General features: G+C 40.7%; 2 protein-coding genes across 2 annotated transcripts in view; one reads left to right on the top strand and one right to left on the bottom strand.

The window, feature by feature from the left end:
- The window catches only part of LOC137996917 (uncharacterized), a 23,920-nt gene extending 7,811 nt beyond the window's left edge, over positions 1-16,109 (top strand). Inside the window, exons 7-13 of the mRNA XM_068842559.1 lie at positions 202-389; positions 2,356-2,438; positions 3,440-3,511; positions 5,649-5,736; positions 8,656-8,703; positions 9,851-9,930; positions 10,009-16,109. Coding sequence (XP_068698660.1) covers positions 202-389; positions 2,356-2,438; positions 3,440-3,511; positions 5,649-5,736; positions 8,656-8,703; positions 9,851-9,930; positions 10,009-11,898 — 2,449 coding nt within the window. The 3' untranslated portion in view covers positions 11,899-16,109. The remainder of the gene's footprint in view (positions 1-201; positions 390-2,355; positions 2,439-3,439; positions 3,512-5,648; positions 5,737-8,655; positions 8,704-9,850; positions 9,931-10,008) is intronic.
- LOC137996918 (uncharacterized) overlaps positions 15,717-17,500 on the bottom strand; it is an 11,635-nt gene continuing 9,851 nt past the window's right edge. The window contains exons 8-9 of the mRNA XM_068842560.1: positions 16,956-17,203; positions 15,717-15,796 (exon numbers count right to left, since the gene is read on the bottom strand). Of these exons, the coding sequence (XP_068698661.1) occupies positions 15,791-15,796; positions 16,956-17,203 (254 nt within the window). The 3' untranslated portion in view covers positions 15,717-15,790. The remainder of the gene's footprint in view (positions 15,797-16,955; positions 17,204-17,500) is intronic.

Below are 17,500 nucleotides of genomic sequence, written 5' to 3' on the forward strand. Positions count from 1 at the left end.
CGTTGTCAGGGTATTAATTTCGCTACCAACGAACGAAACTTTCACCATTTTTGGATGCTTTTAGGAAGCGTGCGGCGATTTCGCTGCGCTTGGAGAACGAATTCAAAGTGTTGTCATGTTTATCTTTCTTCTTGACCATGCATATAGCTTATTTTCCTTTAATAGAGTAATGATGACTGATTTATTGTTAAAAATCTGCAGTGAGCTTGTTCGGGTGCAGGTCACTACGTGGGATGGAGTGACTCGCAGGGTGGTAGTCCCTCTTGTATTTGACGTCGAAGAGCTTCTGTCAGCGTTAAGTGGTAAGATACAAAAGTGTGCTGCCTGCCCAACCTGCAAACTTCAACGGACTTCAATGGAAATCTGGACAGTGGATGAAAGAGGAATCGGTAAATATAAGTCCCTTCGATCTTTTGTTCTAAGTTTCTACCAGTCATGCATAGACTAAATTGTTTTTACGATTTTTGCAACTTTCTGAGCAAACGTGAGGTACATGTAGATCGGAAGATGGAGACACTTTTAGGCGCCGAATTCGAAACTTTGGATTGAATTTTATACCTCAACGTAGACCTTAAGATTTTTTTCGTTAATTGACTCAACTGATCATTATTTGTATTTTCAAATCAAGAGCGCGAGTTCATAAATGTTCACTGAATTTCATGTAATTAGTTTGCTGACTGGCGTTGTCGACTCTAACTCTACCTCTCCCCGAACGGCGGCACGATACGTCTGTCCATACTCGTAAACAATATGCATGGAATAGTTTTCGTGAATCTAAAATAACACATCCATAGTTGTCGTATTACCACAGTACACAGTACCTCTTAGCAGATGATATCTAAATGTTTTCGTAAAGCATATGCAGGGAATTGTTTTTATTATATCCATACATGACGCATAACCACAGTACACAGTTAAAATGCGCTTTGACCGCAAGCAGATGATATGTAATTGCTTGCAAGGTAAGTTGGATCGACTTTTGGAGTTGGGGCAGATCGACTCTGGTGATGCGGGGCGGATCGACTGGTTACCTCGGAGAATAATAGTGATTGTTATAAAAATTATACCTAGAGTTTCGCTCAACAAAACGAGCACTGTGATTGGTTGATTCTTTGTCACGTGGCCCTGATCAAATTCAAATGTATCCCGACCAGGATACAATTCCGCAGTTGTTGCCTGCTCCGGATATTTTGCTGCGATTGTGGCAGGAAAAGGCTAAATATTGTCCCTCGGGAAACTAGTTAGTTTTGTTTTCCCTCGAGTCCTGATGTTTCCCTCGACATCGTCTCGGGAAACATGAGGACTCTCGGGAAAACAAAACTAACTGTTTCCCTCGGGACCATACATTTAGTGTATATTATGGCAACCAATTGTAATGGTATTGAATTTATATAGTGCTTTTAAAAAAAAAAAATTTCTCCTTTATTCAATTACAAATACAACGAATACACAGATTTACCAACCATACAATGAGGCTATCATTTTTTCTGAATATTGAAAGTGAATTGCATAAGTTGAAGTGATTCTCGCGAGACGAGAGTAGTCTCAGCTCGCGAGAAACGAGACGAGACTGGTAACTTTTGCGCCGTACTTTATGCTTGGTCACATGCATTCAATGGTTTGTTGGTTACCACAGCTCTCACCTTTTATTTCATTGCTTGGCTTTCTAAATTTGTAGAATTCAACTGCTGGTCTTGATGTTTTAGTTACAAATGTAAGACTTGAATGTTCTTGTCAGCTTGAAGAGTTCTTTATCCTAAAAAATCCCGGGCCAATAGATCAATCAGGGTGGATAAGCACCTGTTGCAGATTGGTGCCACCCACTTGCGACTGCATTCTGGGGGCATGGTACCAATCTGCTTTATATATGTTTGTTTTTAGACCTCGGATCAGTAACTTAGTACCTAACCTTAAAATTTTTCTCGTCAACCGATACCAACTCCCCCAATTTACATATTAAATGCAAGTAGGTGCATGCTGCTGTGAACCATTGCTTATACCACAAGGTTGTCATTTGTAGTGCGTTACTGCCTGTCTTTGAGTTTGACACATCTGTGACGCCTTCTGGACTATTCGCCCTTGTCACACGGCGGCCATATTGTCCCAGGACACCAAAAAACCTTTGTTTTACCACGCCAAGCCTCACCCCCATGGTTTCCACTGCGAGGCTTGGCGTGGTAAAACAAAGCTTTTTTGGTCTCCCGGGACAATATGGCCGCCGTGTGACAAGGGCGAATTGTTCGCTGTAGCTCATTATAAAAAAATCGAAGGGTCCTCGGTCAATGCTCGAGCTCTAAATGAGTTTACACTTGTCCAATTATTTTGTTGCTAATACTGAGGTCTAATTTGTGACAGGGAGAAAGCTGAACCGTGAAGGTGGGACCCTGGATGTTTTCAAACTTGGAAGGCACTTTTATGTTTTAGTACGCAACTATAAGGTTAGAATGGTTGCGTTACGGTTAAGTCAATAAACACCACATTTGTTGTTTACAGTAATCTGTACCCCCCATAAAGCATATTGTACGTCAGAGGATGTTGGATGACATTTTATGTCATGTTGTTTGACTGACCGTATAATCTAAAGCTTGCGTTATCATTTGGGAGTTATGCACCAGTTGACGGGGTTGCACGGATATGGTTAGCGTAGAAGATTTATATCCCAGTATTGAAAAGTACAGTAATTCGTTGCGAGATTGATTTTAGTGTGGTTTCCTTCTGTTCATTAGGCCATTTCCGAGTTGCTGTTTGTCTCGGTCACGGTTTCGAAGTGAGTCTTGGTGCTCAGCTATTGAAAGGAAAACCAGTTTGATTTGCATAAGAATACGCAACTCATTTTCATTTGAATGGTTGTGCACCAGGACTCGCTTTGAAACTGAGACATGCAGCAACTTGGAAATGGGCTATTGATTATCCGGTGCATGCTTTGTATTTTGCTTGGTTACGTTTGGTGATTGGTTAAAAATCTCAGCCAATCAGAGGTATGATCAAGATCAATTGGGTCTTACTCACGTGCGGTTTTGCGCGCATAGCGCCGGCTGCTCTGCGTAGTGATTGGCTCGGGTGATTGGATGTGTAATTTTGGGTGTAGGTGATGGAAATCTATCATCAAAATGTTGACTACTCGAGGGTTCGTAGGAGATTGTGAAGACTCTTTTGTTGGGGGCTAGTTACTGTTTGGCTAGTCGAGATTCTGAATGACAATTGCTTTTAATGAACCATCTGGTGTGAATTAACTTTAATTTTAATATTAAAGCTTTTTAATGCAATTTGTAAAGCCATGTTCACTGCACAGAATGGTTTTATACGCCCAATTTTAAGCAGTGTGCTTTACTCAATGACATGAACTTTCCAGTATTTTTTTCTTTTTGATAATTTTATTTTTTAATTTTTGATTTCATTTTTTGCACAATAAATGAACCTCTTTTTGTCTGATCTACAGTTACTGATAGTTCATTTTGAGGATAACACATTCCAAGTTCTTCCTGGGTTAGTTTTCTTGAAAGCAAAGGAGGTAAAGTGTTTAATTTTAACATAAGGTTTTCCTTGTATGCACTTACCCATTTCCTTTTAACCTGTTTCGGGCAAAAATTCTGGTTCAAATTCTGAATTTCCGAAAAAAAATGGCTTACCTCAGACATCTTAGACGTCCTAGACGACTAGTATAAATACGGGAAATAAGGTGGACACATTAAACGTCAGACGAATTAAACGTCTCAACTTAAGTGCGTCTAAATGACGCACTTAACAGACGTCTAAGCCGTCTAGTATAAAGACGACGAGACGCACTAAACTGGGACGCACTTAGCAATGAAGTGCACACAGTCTCTTTGGTGATTAAATCTCTGTATCTTGTGAAGAAATTTGTGAATGTGATTTCTAGCCGTCAAAGTTAAGTGCGTCCCGTATTTATATTAGGGAGCTTACGAAACAACGACGCCGACGGCAACGACGATGCTACAAAACAATAGGTTTAGTGAGCAAAAACAATGGCTCTGCACGCTCTGCACGTGCGTTTTACATTTTGGTACATTTCTTTGCCCTCATCTCCTGAATGACGACGTGAAATGACCAAATTCAAGGTTCTGTGGAGGACTTTAGCACATGACGATGAATTTTCAGTTCTCTCTCTACGCTTCCAACCCACTCATACCAGTTTAATTCCTCAACAGTCACTACACATTTTTAACGCGAAACGACATGAAATAGTTTCGTAGTGATATGAATAACGCGAACTCGTATTTTTCAATGAAGTCCTCGAAGCCGTCGTCGTCCTCGTTTCGTAAGCTCCCTATTATTCGCACTTACGGCCAGACGTTTAATGCGTCTGGACGTCTTAGACGTCCTCTAGTATAAATACGGCCATTGTTAGACTAGACTTCCGAGTTCGAAAATTAAACAACGGTGATTTTTGCAACAAAGGCATTCTACCTAGACTCGTATGACATATCGAGGATATCAGACATTATCATATTACCCATACGGTTTCATGGTAAAGCTATTGAGAAATCCCTTATCAGGGTCCTACGCATTAGCATTGGGGGGGGGGGGGGGGCACAAATAACCGTGGGGCTCTGTTAGGAACACGTATACGATTTTAAGGATTGCACCGGCATCGCAGAGGTCATTGGTTCGAATCTCGTGGAAGCCGCCTGAATTTTCAGGTGACTTAATAAGAGACAATTGCTTAAATTGTCCAGAGGATCACTTGTATCTTTCGTTTAAGGATTCCGTCGCGTATGACTATCTAATCATAATTAAAACCAGACATCCATTCCTCCTTCTCAGTCAATAAGGACATAATTATATTTCTCGGATTAACCATTTTAGCGTGTCGGCTTGACTACAGTAAGTCCCGTTAAACTTAAATCTCGAGAAATGATAATTGTCTCAGTAATCCCGTTTGTGGCCGTGCCGTTCGCCAAGTCTCCTTGTTTTTATCCAATTCAGTTTCTTTTATGTAAAAAGCGCGGGACTTAACTTACAGTGCTTCCCTCCCAGTTTGAACAAAGTTTATAGACAACAAGGTCAGGCCTGTAATTTAATAAAGTTACAATAGGCCATTTCCGAGTTCAAGCCTGCCTCCTCTTCAAAGCGAGTCTGAGCGCGAAGTTTTTGTGATGGTAATTAGTTCTACTTTATATATGAATGAAAACTAATTTTCTTAACACAAACTTCGCCCTTAGACTCGCTTTGAGGAGGAGGCAGACATGAACTCGGAAATGGCCTATTCTTTAATTGCATATGACGTCACGGCGGCCATGTTTTGTGGAAAGAGCAATTCTCAGTCTACTTGCACAAATCCCATAATACACCTCTTTTACGTATACTCCCCCAAAATTTACATAAGCATTGCTTTCGATTTCTTTTGGGACATCCTCATACCGCAGGAGAAATTGCAAACAATAATTATGCAAAATCTTGGGGGGCAGAAGAGGTGTATTATGGGATTTGTGCAAGTAGAGAATAGCGAAATTTGATTCTATTATTATGCAACACTCGGAGTACATTGTTCAATTGTTTTGGCACCACCATGGCCGTCGTATCAAGTGAGTGCAATCAAAGAATATGAAAGAATGATAAATTTACTAACTGCTTTTCAGTTTGAGTGTTGTCGGTACGGTTGCAAGATACTTTCTTCTCCTTTATAGGTCCCATATCTTCCTATCTTTGCTGCTAAGCTTTCATCTCTTGGTTGTACAAACGTTGGATTATATCTTGTAAATGATCAGGGAACATGTAAGTGACAGCTCACCAACTGTTATTCTAACTATGATTTGACGAAAGTCGTGTTTTAACTTGCTCTCTCGGTCGTTGTCCCGAATATGCGATCGTTCCCTCCCTCAAACACTCCAATTAAGTGTCTTCATATTTTATCGGTCCAACACTCCTGCTGAAATTAGGGACCTTAAGCATGCTCGACGATTACGAGAACGACTACGACAAAATGACGTAGACGTGTCAAAGAGACTGGAGCGAGAACGTCGTTGTTGGCGGGAAAAAAAAGACTTAAGGACGTTCGCGCTAATTGTTTGTGCGCAACGTAACTGCGCAGGTAACGCGACTGTAATATGTCACGCATTACTTCGAGCGTTAGTGAAGTTGAGGTTTGAAAACCTTTGCAGAAACCGTGGACGATAAGTCTTGCACAGCTTTGGATAAGAGAAGATCGTGATCAGTCAAAATTGATTAAAAATATTTAGGAAAGTCAAGTAGACTACTGCACGACTGATGTTCGCGTTGTTTTTATCAGTCGTGCACTAGTCTACTTAACTTTCATAAATATTGTTCAAGCATTAGTTAAAATAACATGGCGACAAAAACGCCGGGGAAAAAATTACAGGCCGGCAAAAGAACGGCACATTTATTTCCGAATCATCATGAAACGTTAAAGAGAAGTAAGCAGGAGGATGGTAAAGGTTTAAAAGGTAGCTGTTGATCGAGAAGTGGCTGAAAGTTTGGAAAACTCGAGGACGAACCGTTGCGTAAATTTAATGGGGCTGTTTCTTTTTTTAATGTTTTTATTACCCTACGAACTTAAGTTCAAAATGAATGTATGTTTTTGACGTTCTTATCCTTTACTTTCGTGAAAATAGAGCAGTATTTTCGTACTCGTCGGCTTGAATAGTGCGGACCTGCGTGGAAAAAACCAGCGATTAAATTTCACAAAAACCACACTCCAGAAGACGAGCATGACGGCAATGGGGAAATATTATACAAAACACTAACCAAATGAAGATGACGACTGCTTAAAACTTCGTTGCTATGCTCGAGAAAGCTTTGTTTTGGGGTAAAAACCTTTCATCCCTTCAACGATCGATCCTTTCTTGGGTTCCAGTCCTTCCCCGACAGGTCACGCAAAAACGTGACAAACGAAGTTTTCCAAGAGCTTCGTAAAATCACATCGATTTTACTCCCTTGGATCATCGGTGACCCCTATTTTTTTAATAATGAATCACTTACTCTACTTACTATCTACAAAATATGATAAAATGAAAAAAATCTCACCGTGAGAAGTTATCTTTTTTTAAAATTTTGTTTCCTCGTGCCATCGAATTGCGGTAGTGGTTGCAACGGATAGAGGTTACGAAAACGCTCGTCCAGGATGAACTCTACTGTTTACGACATCCCTAGCGGCATGAAATTATCTTAAATCCCACCCCTAAAAATCTATGCACGGAAACCTTCACTCTAACAGTTTATTTATAGGATTTTCGATGGATGAGCAGATGAGGCTACCTTTCGTTATTATGACAGATTTATCGAAATTAAGGCATTTTTCCACTGCCATTTTCTCCGAAACGAAGCCGGTGACCCCCAATTTTTTTTATATTTTTGGAGTAAGTACTTTATGACCTAACTCTATGCGAGAAATGAAGAAAATCTCACCGTAGGAAGATTTTGGCGCGAACGTCCTTAAGCATCCTGACCGAAGACGACAACGACATCTTCATAAATTTTTTTAAAGCATTTACAGATTTAAAGAGAAAAGGAAATTTTGGACTATAGGAATTCCACGACAGAAAGGAATTCATTGACTTAAATGAAAACGGAGGACTCACTGAGCTGTGCGATAACTACATTCTGCTGCAGATAGAGACGTAGCGTTTCCAAAATAGTCTCTTTTAGTAGTCTGTGGCTTAACTATTAAATATCCGATAGAACATATGACTGTGAGTAAACGAAATCATTCACTAAAAGAGCAATAAGAAAATCACCGACTAAACTATGCAATTTCACTAAGGAGACAAGTAACAAAAGCTTGATTTACTCATGGTTTTCCTGCTCCTTCGGCTGCCATCACCTCTTCATAAGTAGAAACAAAAAAGCTTGCATTTAATGATAATTTCAACTCAAAGCGCTTAAATTCACACATTTGCTTCTACGAATATTTAATGATACATTTAGCAATTAAATGCTTTGGAATAATACGCTATTTGGCTATAAATTGAAAGGAAAAACTTACGTTCTCACAACAACGACTTCGCTGCACTTTTCTCGTCGTCGACGAAAGCACGAGGACGAAAACAAACTTACAAGCATGCGCAGTTTGTCCTTAATCGAAAATTTCGCTTCCAATCGTCCTCGTTCTCGTAATCGTCGAGCATGCTTAAGGTCGCTATTAAGAACGTGGACCACGTGATCTGGGCTAACATGTTGTGGGTTTTTTCGTTTACTTTTGTGCCATCCACTCCGTTAGCACGCGGTATTCAACAAATCCGGCAATCCGATTGGTGCCGGGAGTGGGCGTAAATTTCTCACCCGGTCCGCTGTGAGGCGGTATCGTTACGTAATGAGTCGTCGATTACATTGAACTTGCTACATTGCAATTTTTCGTGAGCTGTTAAGATACTAACCATTACTATTATGTTATATCAATAAAAATGTTTCGGGGAAGCCTGTTTCTTTCATATGCTTTACCCGTCATTTCTATCCTATCTACTAGCTTGAGTTCGTTCAGGAATCTGGCACGATTATAGCCTAAGATTGCTCGGCTTTTCTTGCAAGCATTTTAGCAAATAAAAAAATAATAAGAGATTATTAGAGTCTTTTTTAGAAAGGGAACTGAGTGTTTGTTGAAACTACATAACGTCCTCGTATAACAAGATCTAGAGATAAACAATTTAAACGATAGGTAATTTTTTTTTTCTTTTTCAGCCATTCCTTTCCATCCAGAAGAAGAGCCCTTAAGATACTCATTTTCAGGTACACTGTTCCAGGACGTTTGTTGCCAAAGCGAAATTGAAAATGTGATAAAGAAAGAATATTATTTTTGTTTTGTGTGACCCAGCTATTAGGTGGTAAGCAATTAATATATATTCTTTCTCCCTCGGTACGCGGCACTCTAAATAGGCTTGAGTCCTTTTACTGTAGCTAACTAAACTAAAAGGGAGCGCAGCTAATGAGAAAAAAAAATGGACAAATGAAGGTGTTTTTTCTAGGTGAGCGAGTTTCTTCTCGCGACCGAATCCTTCGTGAGCAGATATCGGTTTCTTTGCGGCGAGTGGATTCTCGCAATTCCTCCTTGGCCCTTGCGAATGCCCCAAAAAAGGGGAAGGATGAGAGTATTAAAACAGCCCGCATGATTGGTTCACAAAAATAATTGTACAATAAACGCAATGGGTGTTAACCTTAAATACAGTTGAGCTGCCTCCGTTATCGATCATATGATCGCGACTCGAACAAGGCCAGGCCACAACACCAAGGAATACGCCTCTATCCTTTTCGAACAGTGGGTTCTACAACGTCCCACGAAATAGTTTTAAGTTCTTTATTGATTCCAAAAACAAACGTTTCGGATAACAGTGACACGAACTATAGCACATTAAGTGTGGTTAAAAGACATCTGTGCCGTATCCGCAAAGGCTTGAAAGCCTAATCATTTGCGGACGTGATTACAAAGGCAAGACTTTGTCCTCATTTGATTTAAGACGCCGAGTTTTGATCCTGCCGAGGTTTGAACCAGTAATTCCCCGCACGGTAGTCCAATGCGTAACCAACTGAACCGACCGGTCGGTGACATGGAAAATTGCAATATGTGCACTACTACTATGCACTAGTGCAAACACAAACAATTATGAAGTTACTTTTATTTCCAAGCAATTATCTCGTTTGAAGGGTCCTCGAAATTCAATCTTGACCAGTCGACTGTCTTTGCTTTGCTATGCTTTGCTTTAAGCAACTTTTATCAGCTTCATTATTACATTTGTTTCATTTTCAAAACATTACTCCTTTTTTCCAGCACAATATCCGCATCATTAGTGGTTGCCACCTTTACGGATTAAAGTTGTTTTAGTACTGAAAAACTACATTTATTATTTCGACTTTTTGCCATTTTTTGTGTGATTCACAGAAAGACTGGTTCTGAAAAGCAGAGTATTAGGCATTGCGGCTCCTATCTCACGGACCAGAACAGCTATACAGAGGGAGCGTGTAAGTACGCAATCATTTTGGAATAGCTGAGACTAGCACTCTAAGGCCTTAAAGTGATCCATTTCTTTCGTTTTGAAGTTTCAGAAAGCTCAACAGAACAGGAAGAATCAAAATGCACTCAAAAGAGTGGAGCAAGAAAAGTGTAAACGACACAGCAATTTCCCCGGAAGAATTTTCAACAAAACAGCTTTCGATCCGCCTCGTAATGGTGTGGTATCTCCTTTGGCCTTTGACAGACAGACCAACGATCACTGCACAACTAAGGCGTCGAGTTCCGAATGCGAAGAAATTTCACTTTCGTCCACCAACATCAGTGCACTTACCCTGCTGTGTGATCCAGAAGACGAGAAACGTTCGACTGAATTTTTTGACACTATCATACCGCAAGCAGACACCAACGATACTGTCATTGTAGATGATCGTATTGTGAGTAACGGATTGTCCGCGGATTGCGATGATAGTGGCATAGCTGAGCTTCAATCAAAAGAAAACGAGGAGATTGTTGAAAGCAGCTCTTCTGAATCATCCATAGAGTCATTCTCACCTAGTTTCCCAAGCGTTTCCAGTGAGCCGACGAAGGACGAGTATATTCATGAGTCTGATAAAGGAACAGTACCTGGAGAAGGAGATGGATCCATTAATTGTGGGGACTTACACAAAGAAGATGGAGCATGGGAAGCCGCAAGAGATGGCGACGGCTCATCGTCGTTAACATCACCACAATCTCGACCCTCCTTATCAACGTCATCCTCATCAACAGCAGTGTCTGAAGACGACTTTGGAAGGAGCGATGACGAATCGCCAGGGCGAATGTCAGACTCTTCGATTTCTGCAGAAAGAGGTGATGACATTCCTGCAGAGGAATCGTGTGAAATGCCAGAGTCCTCTGAATGCAAGGAGCGTTCAGTAGTTGATTTTCATTCATGTGGCTATACGATTGTTGGTTCGCCTCGCGTCCTTCATCTCGTCGTTAGGGTTTGTGCGTCTCACAAGCAAAACGAAGAGGAAGTCGGGGAGAGCAATAAGTTTTCAAGCATTTGCCTTTCCGGGTGGCACTTGAAATATGAGCGTGGTTCTTGGTCAGTGGTGGACAAAGGGAGATCCTCGATATTTCATTCAGATCTTGCGGACGTTGTCAAAATAAAGCTAACAGAGACGATTCTAGCTTTGTTTAATGAAGAAGACAAAGTGTGGACTGTGGTGGAGAACCAGAAAGTTGCGAAAGAGGACTCGATTCAATTAAGTCAGATTGAGAGACCGATTGTGAATTGTGAGCTGAATACACTGGAAGACACATTGGATGACGTTAATCTTCTTTGGCCAAAAATGAACGTGGGAACAATTGAACTCCCCGAAGAACACCCAATAGCAGGTGAAGCTATCTCTACAAATACCAACTGGGAACAGTCTCCTGAAGAACAGCTTCGCTCTTCCATTCAAGACATCTTCATCCACATGTCCGCTTATTGTGATTCTCCAAAAAGTGCACTCAGTGACAGCAAACACGATGTCCTCTTCGAAATCGTCCGCAAGCCGCTTTGTAATGCTCTTTGGAATCTTTTATCAGTTGGACTTCGAAAGAAAACGTTTTTCCGTAACCAAACGGTATGGAACGTAGTTAACAGTATGAAAGATGTTTCTGGAAACGTTAGTCGAACCGTTGAATGGGTCAACAGCAAGTACGCTTACCGCCTTGACGAACGGGAAAAATTCCAAGTTTTTGTTTGCGAATGTCTTAACATTGGTCGTGGCACACTGCATTTGTGGCTCAACTGCCTTTTTATGGAAAAACAGAGACTCACCGAGTACTATAGCCAAGAAGGCATCATGTTTCAGTGGTCCAGTGAAGATCTAGAGAGAATTGTAATGAGTTTATCACGAATCAGTTCTCTGCCCTTTGAGCTTCAGTCGGAAAGCGGGATAAAGATGAGACGTGATATGAATGAACCAGCTTTTAGTTTTGAATAAATAACTGAACGGTTTCTGAACCCCAACGGAAAACAATGGGAAAGACGTCTTGTGCGCCTCTTAAAATTTATTCATGAAGGTGTTCAGTCAGTTTTAAATGGCATCATGAAGAGATGTCTGTTTTTCAATTGTGAGTCGGGGATCCTTGGAAAGAATCCGAGATGTTCTACCACTGATCCGTAGGAGTCTCGCCCGAGATGATTCGCCCGAAAGCCTATATTCGCCTGACGATGCTAAGCAATGATAGTAACATACAAAAATTCGGTTTTATCAACGGAGTTGATAATGTAAATTGGCCACCGTACAGAGATTCTAAAAGCTGACGTTTTGAGCGTTAGCCCTTCGTCAGAGCGAATCAAGGGATTATGGGTTACGTGTAGTTTTTATAGTAGAGTAGGAGCTACGCTATTGGTGGTAACATGGCAACGTGAAAAATAGGAATATATTAGTTTTATGAAAAGCGTTCGTTAATACCGTGAGGATTAACGGTGCCGATTTGAAAGATGAATTTTTGTTCCAGATTCTTGCGGCTTTCCGTCGTACCTAGATGTAGGGAAAGGCCGCAGATAGCCATGTGTTTTTTGAAGTGGTTAGGCAGATTAAAATGGCGAGCGACTGGCTTAGATGCATCCTTGTCATTTTTCTCAACATCGCGAAGGTGTTCGCGGAATCGGTCACCTAGTCGTCTACCTGTCTCACCAATGTATAATTTATTGCATAACGTACAGGTTATGCAATAAATGACATTTTAGGAGGTACATGTGAAACGATCGGTGATCTTAACAGATCGCTTAGGTCCCGATATTCTGCTAGTGTTAACAATGAAAAGACAAGTTTTGCATCGTGAGCGCGCGCATTTGAAAGTGCCGGGTTGCTCGTTAGTTTTGAGCGTGCTTCTAACTAAAAAGTTGCCTACGTTTTTGTCGCGTTTGAATGAAATAAGTGGAGGTTGCGAAAAGATTCTACCAGTCTCGGGATCATTTTGGAGTAATTTAAAATTACTAAGAATGATGCTTTTGACTGCGTGATTATGAGGATGGAAAGAGTGAGGGTGAATGGAATTCTGTCATTCTTATCTTTTTGTGACGTTTGTAGTGATGACTGTCGATCAAATTGTTGGGCGCGATGATGGCCCGCTTTGACCACAGAGACAGGATAGCCACGTTTTTCGAAGAACTGGCACATCTCCTCTGACTTGCTGGAAAAATCGGAGTCATCACTACATAGACGTCGAAGTCTAAGAAATTGAGAATAAGGAATGGAGTTCTTGACATGTGATGGATGTGACGATGAATACAACAAATAACTGTGTGAATCTGTAGGTTTATAGTGCACACTAGTACATAGCACGTTGCCTCTAATAGAAACTTTGATATCTAGGAAAGCCAATGAAGTTTCCGAAATTTCCCAGGTATATTTAAGAGCCGGATGAAAAGAGTTGACGGAGGTTATAAATTGATCGAGTCCTTCTCTGCTGGATGAAATAGCGCCGATGCAGTCGTCGATGTAGCGGCCGTAGAGTTCAGGTTTGGGGCCGTTGTACTGATCGACGACATCGACGACTGCATCGGCGCTATTTCATCCAGCAGATGAATCCGCAGATGAGCATTTTCTCGTGTTTTGAATATCTGTAGTTTTTCCAAAGCATTGTCAGATAGAAAAATGCAAGAGAGAATATCACAGACGGTAGTTTCCATGAGTCAGCAACAAACATGTAGGGGATGGAGATAGAGTATGCCAAAACTCCGCGAAAAACCAAAGGCGCACACGAAGAACTATGGGATGTTCAAGCTGATTATGGAGAGATTAAGCACGGCATTTGCGTGAAACAGCAAACGCGAAACGGTGGGCTGATGCTTGTCATAAAAACATGAAAATTATGTTATTTTAACTCGTCGCTCACTTTTGAAAAGTTACATGATACCTGCTGCTAATACGCAAGAAATGAGCTCATATCAAACGAGTTTCGTCCATTTTTGGCGAAACGCAAATTTTAGTCCGAAGTCTGCCGTAAACGTGATATCTGTGATGCTTAATTTCTCTTATATCTCCACACGGCATGGAGAGCAGTTTGCTAAACGAGAACCAGAATCACAGGTTTGGTTGCCCGGCCCTTGAAACAGACAACTTACTGATTTTTCTTAAATTTTCGAGTACTGATACAGTGTATTAGTTAAGCATTTGTTGGCAACTTCAGAGCAATTTTAAATATAACTGAAGAATTGGTACCTTTTTTCATTTTTGTTTAAGTCAATTCATTGCAATATGCAAAGCATTTCAGTAGGGTCAAAAAAGATTCTCAAGGCGAAGAATGTTTTGAATTTATCTCAAATAGAGGTAGCCGTCTCTGGTTTTAAAAATGGAGGAGGGTATGATAGGTTTCCTGTAGTGCTGCACACTGTTAACTGCGGGTCACAGTGAAACTGAAAATGTTAAGGCCGGTTTACACAGTACGATTTGTTGGCCAGGCCGATAAATCGTACCGTGTAAATTGTGTAAAACGTGTAATTTTTGCTCCAAAGATCTCCCTGTTGTCCTTTTAGTATCCGCCATTTTGAACACTTTAATTTTTTCAGTATTTCTACTCATTACCCACTCGCTTTCACTTTGATTGACATCGTAATGTGTCGGTCCGACTTCAAAAAATGTGTTGCAGTGCAACAGATTTTTTGAATCGGACCGATTCATTCCCATGAATCGGTCATTCATCGGCTGTCAAAATACACGCAAGATTTGTGCTCCGACGCCGTCGGGCCGACAAAATTAAATCGTACCGCGTAAAACGGCCATTAAGAATTTTAAGCAAAGACGAAGGCTGCGGCAACGACAACGTCAAAAAGCAAAAATATGATTGGTTAAAGAAGGAAAAATACTCGTGCTGCAGGCGCAGCACGAGTCGAGTAAACTTTCCTTGTTCCTCTTTGCTGTACTCCACAAAACAACTATCCCCAAAGTTTAGGTTTTAATTTGGCCACAACGTGAGTATATAATGAACTATTCATTTTCTATTTTTATTTTAAAACCGTTCGTCCCCCATCCAGATAAAGGATAGTTCGCCCCTATGTTACAACCTGGACAAGACGGAATAATCGTAAATACTTTCGATAGGGCTAAGTTATATTTTGGAGTGACGTTTTCGTCGCCGTAGCCGTCATCATAAGAGACCTTTAGATCGGAAGACGAGGACGACTACCAGTTTTCCGATCTGAGCACGCGCACTTGGAAAAATGGCTGCCCCCAAACCTTATGCGCATGCTGAGAACGGAAAACTCGTACTAGCTTGTAGTCGTCCTCCGATCTAAAGGCCCTATTCCCTGTTTTGACGCGGCAGTTAAGACCGTTTTCCATGCGCCAAATCCAAGTATTCGGGGGATTTCCAAAGTGTGTCCCTTCTTGCTGGTCTTTGGCAGCAACTTGAAGAATTAGAGAACACAATATGGTATGACTGTGGGGGAAGTGCAGAGGGTTGTCAGTTGTCATAAGAAAACAACATTCCGACGTCTTGTTTTTGACGCATATACAGTTTCAAGGATTTTTCTAAGGGAATAGGCGTTGTTTTTGTTTCGGCATAACCACGTTTTTTGAGCTTACGAAAACAAGTTTCAAATTATGCTCTTTTTTTGATGCGGACATATTTCAAATCAGTTACGTGATAAATTCATATATATATATTTTTTTATATCAACATTTATTTCGTTTGTTCGTTAACACGACAGCAAAGTCATACAAAAACAAATGCACGCTTAAAATAAAACGTTCGTCAATAAAGGTTATAAATGTCTGAGGCAAATATCTGCTCCAGGTCCAGTTCTTGCTGAAAGAAGATGGGAAACTGTACATGGATGCCTTAAGATGACTTCAAACGCCGGTCTGGGAAGATTTATTTTGCAATTCACATCTGTAAGACATAAGCCACATAAATTAAATTATTAGTCGTCGTTTTCGTTCTTTTAATTTGTATACATTACAGTTGCGCGCTACGTGGAAACTTTTGGAAGATTTAAGTTTGGGATAGTCATTGTAACAATGAGCGACCAACACAAACGCTCCGGCTACTTTGGTCACTGTGCACATAACAAACTTGTATATTATATTTACTTTTCATTGTTTGCTAATTTATTTATTTTGCTTGCCTTGAGATCCGGAGATCCCTGGTTCAAGACCCGCTCTGACCACTTGTTGAATTTGACCCTGGTAGTCCCTGGTTCAACTTTCCAGCTGCACTTGTTAATAGCCAACTGGTTTGCCTCCGGCCAGCTGGGATCCTTAACAGTTGTTATTCTGTTCCGTCGTTTCGTTGTTTCACATTGGCCCTGAAAAGCCCCTATGGGAGCGGTCAGAGGCATTTTAGGCCTTCAGTCATCTCATGCAACAATAATTATTTTTTGGAATAAAAGTATATTGGCTGTTTTTTATACTAAAACATAATTTGACTGCGGCGAACTTGGGCAAATATTTTTTCTTCGTCTGTAAAATTCATGTAGCATAAAGACTGTCACAAGACGAAAAATGCGTCTTGGCAACCTATCCACTTTAGTACGTCTTTGAACTGGATAGGTCGTCCAGACGCATCATGCGTCTTGTGACAGTCTTTATACTAGACGAATTTTACAGACGAAGATTAAATCTTTGCCCAAGTTCGTCCCAGACGGATTATGCGTCATATATAGTTCGTCCCGTCTTTACAATAGACAGGAAACTTGAGAGACGCATACTTCCTTTGGACGGATTATGCGTCTGTAGTGTAAAAACGGCCATTGAATCACCGACATTGTCACTAAAACACTGGGCGTGCCATTGCATTAGCAGTTAGCAGTGTTACTGTGTTGTTGCCAGTGTCACTACAACGTTGAAACAACGAAGTAAGTAGTGTTGTGGTTGGCGATAGTTCATCTTTGTGTGATGAAAATGAAAGGTGACTCGTCGTCATCTTCCCTCGCCTCTTTCTTTTTCATTAGACAATTTTGCGTTGTTCACTTGTTGTCACCAAGGTGATATTTTTATTAAAGAAGACCAGTACATGAATAACGATTTAATAGTTAGGTCAATTTAGTTACCATAGGGTAATCTTTTCCCCGCCGATTTTTCGTCGACTCGTCAAGAACACGTGGGTTGGTCATGTCATCCGCTTGGAGTTTCTCGTTCGCGGAAGCAGGTTCGTTTTTCCTTTCTTTCAACCAAAATTTCAACTCGAAACCAACAAGGAGTCCTCGTTTCATCATTTCAAGCAGGTTTTTTGCGAGTAGGATTCTTGCTTCTTCCTCTTTGCCTTCTTTGAAAAGACTATGCATCTTCTCGATTAACTCTGAGGAAGGAAATTATTTCATAAATATATTGGGCGTCTGGTATCCTTGTTTGCTTATTTAATCAACTTTGTATAATTATTGCAGTCTTTGTCATTCACACTATGCCTTACCTCTTCAAAGATAAGACAACGAATTCATTTGGACATAAACTTCTCCCACAACTGTCATGCACAAAGTATTAATCTTTGCAGAAGTCCGTTTTTAGGTCTGAAGACTTTCTGTTACTTTCGTTTGTCGTTGCATGAAATCTGATTAGATTAGATCAGAAACCCACAAGGATTGAACCGTGTAACGGC

The sequence above is a fragment of the Montipora foliosa genome, chromosome 3 (genome assembly GCF_036669935.1).
Source record: "Montipora foliosa isolate CH-2021 chromosome 3, ASM3666993v2, whole genome shotgun sequence".
Lineage (NCBI taxonomy): Eukaryota > Metazoa > Cnidaria > Anthozoa > Scleractinia > Acroporidae > Montipora > Montipora foliosa.